This window comes from Austrofundulus limnaeus, unplaced genomic scaffold, assembly GCF_001266775.1.
Source record: "Austrofundulus limnaeus strain Quisiro unplaced genomic scaffold, Austrofundulus_limnaeus-1.0 Scaffold944, whole genome shotgun sequence".
Lineage (NCBI taxonomy): Eukaryota > Metazoa > Chordata > Actinopteri > Cyprinodontiformes > Rivulidae > Austrofundulus > Austrofundulus limnaeus.
In genome coordinates, this window is record NW_013953346.1 from 93,069 (window position 1) to 101,345 (window position 8,277).

General features: G+C 38.9%; 2 protein-coding genes across 2 annotated transcripts; both read right to left on the reverse strand.

Moving 5' to 3' along the window:
* Positions 1 to 472: 472 nt before the first annotated feature.
* slc25a55b (solute carrier family 25 member 55b) lies at positions 473 to 4,385 on the reverse strand. Its single transcript, XM_014029712.1, has 9 exons — positions 4,257 to 4,385; positions 3,814 to 3,939; positions 3,591 to 3,646; positions 2,954 to 3,044; positions 2,749 to 2,867; positions 2,444 to 2,639; positions 2,180 to 2,337; positions 1,952 to 2,027; positions 473 to 1,868 (listed from the first exon to the last, which is right to left on the reverse strand). The coding sequence occupies exons 1-9, from the start codon at positions 4,277 to 4,279 to the stop codon at positions 1,709 to 1,711; spliced, it is 1,005 nt and encodes a 334-aa protein (XP_013885166.1). The 5' UTR covers positions 4,280 to 4,385; the 3' UTR covers positions 473 to 1,708.
* A 2,175-nt stretch (positions 4,386 to 6,560) lies between these two features.
* Positions 6,561 to 7,557, reverse strand: LOC106533422 (follitropin subunit beta-like). The gene is made up of 3 exons (XM_014029697.1): positions 7,364 to 7,557; positions 7,085 to 7,247; positions 6,561 to 6,842 (listed from the first exon to the last, which is right to left on the reverse strand). Exons 2-3 carry the CDS (start codon positions 7,244 to 7,246, stop codon positions 6,561 to 6,563), a joined length of 444 nt encoding a protein of 147 aa, XP_013885151.1. The 5' UTR covers position 7,247; positions 7,364 to 7,557.
* Positions 7,558 to 8,277: the final 720 nt, after the last annotated feature.

Below are 8,277 nucleotides of genomic sequence, written 5' to 3' on the forward strand. Positions count from 1 at the left end.
ATATATATATACAGTTGCAAATGTAAAATTTTGAATTCAGTGCAACAAAGTAAATACATTTACAAGGTATAAGATAATAATACTTGTTCTTTAGCATAATGCAGTATTTACCCTACCAACATTGGGCAACTAACACCTAAAATATCCTCTGTAATAAAGCAGATTACTGGTTTACTTGTGCAAGATTCATGTCAGAGGGTTACTTTCATCATATGAGTTTCAAAAACAGCTGACAGCAGTTCTCAGTTGAAGAGATAGTTATGTCTGCAATGCAGCAAGGAATACCCGAGCTAGAGTTACCCCAACACTGCAACATGAGCACTTTTATTGCCAAAAAAGCTAAACCATGGTTCATGTATGGAAGATTAGTGTTACAATTCAGAGGGTTGCATCAGAAGAAAAGTATTACGCACCTTTAATGTATAATTGCATATGCAATGTCCACAAAATATATAAACGACACATAAAACACTGCAGTCATGAGAATTTATTTAACATTCAGAAATGTTTATTTAGTTGTGTAATTCTGAAAAATTGACTTAAAGATTCAAAGCTGTGCTCAGTTTCAAATTGAAAACAACTGTAAAACAAATATTGAAACAAATGATAGTACTCCTGGTAGAGAAAATGAGAAAGTAGCCTAAAGCTGCTCTCAGACGACAGTCTGCACTTTTGTTTTTGTTGCTTTTATACTGCAACATAATTTATCCAGTACAGCAGACTGAGACAACATCTCTGCAAATTGCACCTGTTTTTAAGACTTGGTCCTTCAAGTTTATTAAACCCCTGGATAAAGTCTTATCTTTCTCATCATTATTTTATGTTGCTTTTTTAAACTACGCCTCCTTTAAAGTAAAAGAAGTGTTGTACTYTCCGCTGACATTGCTTAAAATTGCACATAAAATGCAACAGTGGTTTGCAGGCTGCCATAGAAAGGATTCACAGTAAAAGAGTTACAGTTATTTCTGAAAGTAAACTACAGATGCCAAATTGTGTGATCAAATACTGGGAAACATTTCAGAAAAGCCCCTTCAAACATCTAAATACTGAGAAGACAGTCCAAACAGTTTCCAGATTATTTAGAGGACATAACCTGATCATTGTCTTGTGGTAGAATTTATCTAAAAATGTCATTTGTACTTTAAAAACAATTGCACAATATATACATAAATTAAAAATACGCTCCAAACTCCACTTTCACATGTGACCTAAAACAAATAAAAGTAGTTCAAGTATCAGTTTGGTTTTATGCAGTGTTACATGGCATTCTCTCACAACACCAAGACATTTCCTAGTGGATGCCAGGGAAAATCACATGATGAGATGTGTAAAGGGTTAAGGTTACAGCAGGGGTTAGTGATGATATTTTTAGGAGTGAGGGCAAAATCTAAAAACAGAAGGAAAGATATAGTTTGCACTGGGCAAATGTGTGAACAAGTCCCTCAGTGAGAGAAGCAACTCACATCCCTTAGGTTCACTGAAACCTAAAGAGAAGCCTAGTCTTTTTGTAAACAAAAGACAGTCAAGTTTAATGTATGATGAAACTAAATAGCTTCTTTCTGGTCCTTTCAGCGTTTAACTTTGAATCTCTTAGAATAAAGAGGGTAAACTTTTGTAAAAAAAAAAAAAAACTGGGTTTATTGCCCAGGACATAGCTGCTGCAGTTAAAATAATATCACATTTCCAGAGAGGTCTGGAAACAGGCTGTTTATGCAGAGTATATGTTGTAGGGTGTGTACCCCAGCAGGAACTCTCCAACTCCCACATAGTACACAACCTGGGCAATGCCAAAGAGTGGGGCGATGACCAGGGCCCGGCAACCAGCCCCCTTTAGAAAAGCCCCGGGACCCTCTTTTCTCAGGATATTTCTGTAATGGAAAGAAAAGATCAGTATTACTGTCAATTACAATATGACAAATGCAGAACATCCAATAATTTAAAAAATAACCACCTAATACAGTCAACCACTCCGTTGTAGGTTTCCTCATTAGTTCCTTTTTTGAGTGACTGCACCCTTGTTTTGACCACTGTGAGACACAGGAAAAATTTGGTTGAGTATTTAGAATATTTAGGCTACAACCTTAAGGTTTAGTCGTATTTGGTCTCCAGTTCTTCAAACTGTGGATCATATATATATATATATATATATATATATATATATATAGTTTTAACAACTTACCGTCACAAGGACTGACAGCCACAGCGGCTGCAGATCCAGCCAAGCAGCCGGACAGGAAAGACCAATAGAACGGCACGGATGGATCTTCTGATGAATGCTTACCAAACTGGTGCAGATGTGCAAAAAGTGGAAAGTACACAACAGAGAACGGGATGTCCCTTTAAAAAAGGAAAGGAAAAAAGAAAAACATACAAATAGTTGAGTGGCAACACTAAAAACATAAAGGAACAGGAAGTTTGTTAGCAGAATGCTAGCGACAATCACCTCATCAGTGTGGCCCCAAGTCCCTTGTACAATCCTGCGACTCCACTGGTCCTCAGTAGTTCTTTGGTGATCTGTATGGCAGAAATACGTGTGATCTGATGTGTAGGGGCGGTGTTATAGGAACGGCTGAGAACAGCACTGGTCCCCCCCATCTTCAGAGTTGTTGCTACACTTGGTATTACTCTCTGTTGAGCCACTAAAAGATACAAACATTCATGTTTTTAAGCACAAAAAGTTTCATACAAGATGTTGGTTAAGTGTACATTAAAGGGTCTTTTTTAATCTAAGTGTCTGGTTTACCATACCTAGCCTGCCTGCATCTTGCAGCTGAATCTTAAGCATCTCCATGGGTGTGGTGACGATGACTTGGCACATTCCTGCACAACATCCCGCCAGCATCTCTTTGAAAACCGTTAGTCCACCACTGAAGACATATGCAGACTTGGTTAAAATAACATGGACATAAAACAAAGAACAATGAAGATCTGAGCTATATTGAGCATTACTCACACATCTTTGCTCAGATGGTGACGAAAAAAGTCATTAGCAGCTAGTTTTATAGCTTTCTCTGGAGTTACCAAGGTAAGGTTTACTGCAGCACCTGCAGAAACAGTATTAAGCACATTTAAATATGAGAGTATGTTTCAGACAGTTCAACAAATTTCCTTAAAATAAATAAATAAATAACTCAATGGAGAACAGGAGGCATATAAATTATTTTTGGGGAGATCCTTATCAAAGTGGACAATTTAATGCAAACCAAAGACCCAAAGAAATTAAACTGTATTTGGAAACAACCAACTCATTTTATCTTAAAGAGGGGTATTATGCTTGCTGGTGCAAAGCACTGCCTATTTACACAAAGCTCRGCCCTGGAGCTCAGTCTGAAGCAGAGCTCCCGCCCCACAAAGCACACCTCCCCCAAAGCATTGTTGTGAAGATGGACTGAAGTGGGAGTGTTGGAAACGGTAGGAGGACTTTTAAAGAGACAGAGGACAATTTTAAGGTGTTCAGATACACTATAAGGCAAGTTCAAATTTTTTTTGATATAATCAGCTTTTTCATAACAACTGAAGGTGGCATAGTTACTTGATTGTGGTATAGAACAGATAGAATTGAACTATTGTAACAGGCTGTCAAGTCTTACCTCTGTACATGCCAAAGTAGCCTTCAGATTTAACAGTTTTTATCAGACAATCCATCCTAAAATTGAAAAAAAAAGCTAAGGATTAATGAAGGTTGTCAGATCTTGTTTTATTTTTGTTAAATCACGCCTTCTAGTAATGTACTGGAAGGAAGGGTAGGAGATAGTGTGGGAGTCAAGGTGAGAGTTGACACCTTTTTCTTTTGGCAGGTGGTGTGATTCTTACATGTTTTTATACAGTTGCTGCCCGCTGCGCTGGTTCTGCAGACGAGTCTTGGCCAGGTCTATTGGGAACACGCAGGTGACTCCCACCATGCCTGCAATCCCCCCGTTGATTAGTTTGGCAGGTAGGCTGTGGAAGGACGAGCCACAATAAATCATAACAAACTGAATGCTGCTTTTATAAGGAAGGACCTGTCAGGCGAGCTTACACAACCTGCTGAAGCTGAATTAAAGTTGTGTAGTGACAGAAGGAAATTTATTGGAGCTACATGTGAGGCTTTACATAATCAAGCTTCTCGGAATTTGCTCATCCAAAAATAACTCACTGACATGGGGAACCAAACACACGGCTGTATGTTAGATTATCTAAAAGTCTGAATATATTGGAACATGCGGCGTATCTATATTCTACATGCAGCTCACACATCATGCTTGACATAACCCTACCTAATTTGTTGTTGCTGGGCCATGGTTCTTGGTTGTTGTCAAGTGCAAAAGKTGGTCAGTTCAGTGCGGGAGGCCACAGAGGGAGAGCAGGCTGAGGGTCCCTGAGAGACACAGAGCAAGGCAAGAGTAGAACGAAGCTGGGGGGTTGTATATATAGAAGGAAAACCCAGCCATGCAGACATGAGAATAAATCTGACCCCTCTCTCCACCTACATACCCCTGCTGGCCAAGAAACAGAGCCAGAGAGAGTCAAACCAAAGCATAGTCATCTTCCTAGGATGCACCTGCCAATAATTTTGCTTGCAACTAAATGCTCACTTTACATCTTAAAACAAGTCTTCATAAAACTGAATAAAATTTTGATACATTTTTATTAAAGTCACTGCAGCCAGAACATCTGATTGCAATAACTGCACAAGACATTAACACCTTAGGGTTGTGCAAAACGTAATTAAAAAAAAGACCCACAATTTTTTATTTGGTCAAAATGTTGTTTTTTATTGCACAATCCACACATTATCAAAAATATGGAGACTTGAGAGATAAATAAATGGTCAAGTTTGACAAGAGGAAGGTCAAATGCAGGGAAAAGTTGCATGAAGAGGAGTTCAGTATTCAGTTACATGCTGGCTGGTTAAAGAGATCAGTGGTGCAGTGCTGTTCAACAAAGACTCAGACAGTTTTATTTTCTCTCTCCTACACCACCGAATGAACCAAATGTGTAAAGGAAATAATGCCAAGTGTGTTTCACCACAACTATCTTTGTGCTATTTCTCTACACATTTGTGTAGTCACGTTCCTCATTTGGCAACAGTACTTCACTAGAAACAAGTATCCCCTTTTGGGACAGCAGAGGGCCTCATAGAAACTCCCAAAGAAGGATGCAGAGAGCACAACGATATCTGAGATGTTCATGTAGTTTCTAATTATTTGGTTATCAGTTTCAAGGGCTTTTGGTGAAAAAGAAAAAAGAAAACAGCCCCTTCTTTCGAAACCCAAGCTCACAATCCAGGGAGACTGAAAGCTCTCCAAACACGCAGATGTTCCTTATCATCATGACATTTTTATCACCATGTGGGAAGGAGCTGAAGCATTTAGAAATTAGTGTTAGTGTTTAGAAAATGTGTCCAGTTTGGACATATTTGGACATGTGTCCAATTATGCATTGGGGCATACTAGATTGTATTATGTCTCAAATATTCATTCTTTATGCTATTGTTACCAAATTTGAACAATAGTTGGGAATCTATATTTTAGCCCAGTGTATATTATTCTCAGTACCTCCTTTCTTTCATGTTTTGTGACACTTTCTTTTGTGATTTTTGTGTATTAACTTCAGTTCTCGTTAGTTACAAAAATATGACTGCTGAAGTTAGAAATTTTGATTTATAGTTTTATAATAATTTACTCTAAAGGGTTCAAGAGCAGTACTTCATTTAAAGGGGCAATATCATGTAAAATCAACATTTTTGAGTTTTATATCATGTTATAATGTTATACTCTCATAAAAAAACATGCCCAAAGCCTTGCTCTGACTCATTCATGCATGGTTGAGAAATCCTGCAGCGTTTTTAGGCAGCCATGCTGAGGAGCAAAACGACAGGTGGGGACCAGGAACGCCCCTGGGACGTGTCTTTAAGCCAAGCTTCCTCATGGCAAGCGCCTCCCTCCCCACACATCCCGCCCATGACTTCTGCAGGCTCTCGGGTGAAAATGAAAGTGAAACTTAAACTGTCTGCTGAGCTCTCAACTTTAGTTCTCACTCATTGAAGCTCTTTTCAGATTACAAATACCTTTGATGAAATGCATTTTCAGATGCCAAGTGGGCTGCATCATGGCCGCCCCCCACCCSCTGCACCAAAATGGGCGAGACAGAAGCYGAAGTTGGTTCTTAAAGAGACAGAGGCCAATTTCAAGGCGTTTAGAAGAGGAAGTGATGAGAAGATAAGTTTATTTTCTATTTAAACATAAAACAGCATTTTAATAACAGCTYAAGGTGACATAGATACTTTATTATGGTATATTATTTAAATGTATGCACGAGAAACACATAATATTGCCACTTTAATTTATGTATGCTCTTTAAGGCGTTATATGGAATTTTAGGCTTGCAGCAGCAGATGTACAACTTCATTTTACATCTAAACCTCCAACTTTAGCAGCATAATTCACAGGCGTGTTTTCACAGTTTTATTGCAGTATCAACTCTACAGAAAATATAACAGCAGCAAACCAAGAACATCAAGCAAAAGCACAAGTTTTCAACCTGACTAATTCCTATGTTGTCCCACGTGTGTGTGCATGTTAGCACGTGGTCAGGTTTCCAATGCAGCTCCGGCTCCTGTTCTCCACATCGCTGAGTGTTATGGAACACTGTTCATAAGAGAACGGTCTGGGGCGGATACAGTGGTGTGTGCGTGTGTCACAGCGTCTGCAGCTGCAGCAGAGGGCCACAGGATAATGCAGATAAGGGTTGACGTCTTGAGGGCAGCCAGGAAGAAAGACAGCTCGATACAACAGGGAGAGAGGCACACAGCTCCGCTGGATCAAGAAAGACCTCCCAAACCGACCCTTCAGATTGGTATCCTAGAGTACAGGAAGCAGGATTGTAAGACCCAGTACACTGGTTGAACAAAACACTATGATATTACTCTTAAAGTTTTTTGTTTGTTTGTTTATGAGACATAATGCCAAAAATTGAGTTACAGTTCATCCAAAATTTGCCTCTCAATGTATATGACATGATTGGGTAAAAATGTGCAGTCGCTTTTTAGTTCTGTTTTATCAAATTGTAGTGTCCAGAGTGTAAGAGCGTGGTGACTCATCACCCTGGTGTAGCAGTAGCCGCTGCAGATGGTTGTGTTGATAGCCACACACTGGGTACAGTTTTGCCTCTCGATCCATATGGTGTGATTTTTTAGCGTACAAGAACACACTATTACAGCCATCAATGTACACAACAGAGTGCATTTCAGCACAAACGGAGGCATGCTAAAAGGGCAGAAACAAACAAAAGTTCAAACAATGAAAGACACATTCTGAAATGCCAAAAAAAAAAGATTTATTACATAATTGAAAAGCAGAGAATTGGTTATATTATTGCAAACCTTTAAGTTGTAGCAGTGTCGACTGATGTCACTTGATGACTTTCTGCCGTTTGATCTTCAAACTCTTTAAAAAACAAGATGATATTTGTCTCTCTGCCTTAATTGCTTCCTCTAAGCTTGTCGAGGTCTCCTCAGTTTCTCTTCTCTGTGAATATTTGACAATATCAATGATGTTCACCCTCTTTTATGGAAACCCTAACCCTCCCGCAGTGTCCCACTAAACTTCAGTTCCCATATCCTCCCAGACAATTGTATCCAGTCAGCTGACTGGAGAGTCAGAAGAGCCCACATGTGTGCGTGTGCACATGATTGCTCATGGCAGCTTACATCGACGATCATGGGCTTAGCTATTTGACACAAGGGAGCAGGTGTCAGACTTCAAAAAAGATGTGTGGCTGTTCAAGACTGATTTATGGTGCTTCAGAAAACAAGTTAAAACTCATTAAAAATAATAAATGAATGACATTTAATTCCACTTGAGGTAGACTGTAAAAAATATGAGATGTTTGTTTTACTTAAGCTGCCACAGCAAGCGAACCTGCACAAAAGATCTGGCAGTTGTTTAAATCTTAATGCCACCTGGGCTCGAAACAGCAGCCTCAGACTAATAAAACCATGACACTGACCACAAACTGCTGCTGTCTGAAAGTTATGAGACATAAATTCATAAAATTGCCTTTTCAAGGACTTTTCTTGTATGCTTTATATGGCTTTGAGTAACAGCTTTCCACCTTTCTTGTTTTTTTTATTTTTCTCTGATTTTTTTTTTCAGTCTTTGTACATATAATTTTTGAAGAAAATTTATGTTTGTTTGCTCGCTAAGCCACATAAAACAGCAAAGATCAGGACCATTTTTTGCACAATAGCTCTTTGGGGAAGCATTAAAAAYGTCCTTCAGAAACCATATAAATGAA

Coding starts and splice junctions, on each gene's coding strand:
- slc25a55b (XM_014029712.1), bottom strand. CDS start 4,279: ATGGCCCAGCAACAACAAATTAG. Junction 3,940..4,256: donor GCCCAGCAACAACAAATTAG/GTAGGGTTATGT, acceptor GTCCTTCCACAG/CCTACCTGCCAAACTAATCA. Junction 1,869..1,951: donor GGAGTGGTTGACTGTATTAG/GTGGTTATTTTT, acceptor TTTCCATTACAG/AAATATCCTGAGAAAAGAGG.
- LOC106533422 (XM_014029697.1), bottom strand. CDS start 7,246: ATGCCTCCGTTTGTGCTGAAATGCACTCTGTTGTGTACATTGATGGCT. Junction 6,843..7,084: donor GCGGCTACTGCTACACCAGG/GTGATGAGTCAC, acceptor CCTGTACTCTAG/GATACCAATCTGAAGGGTCG.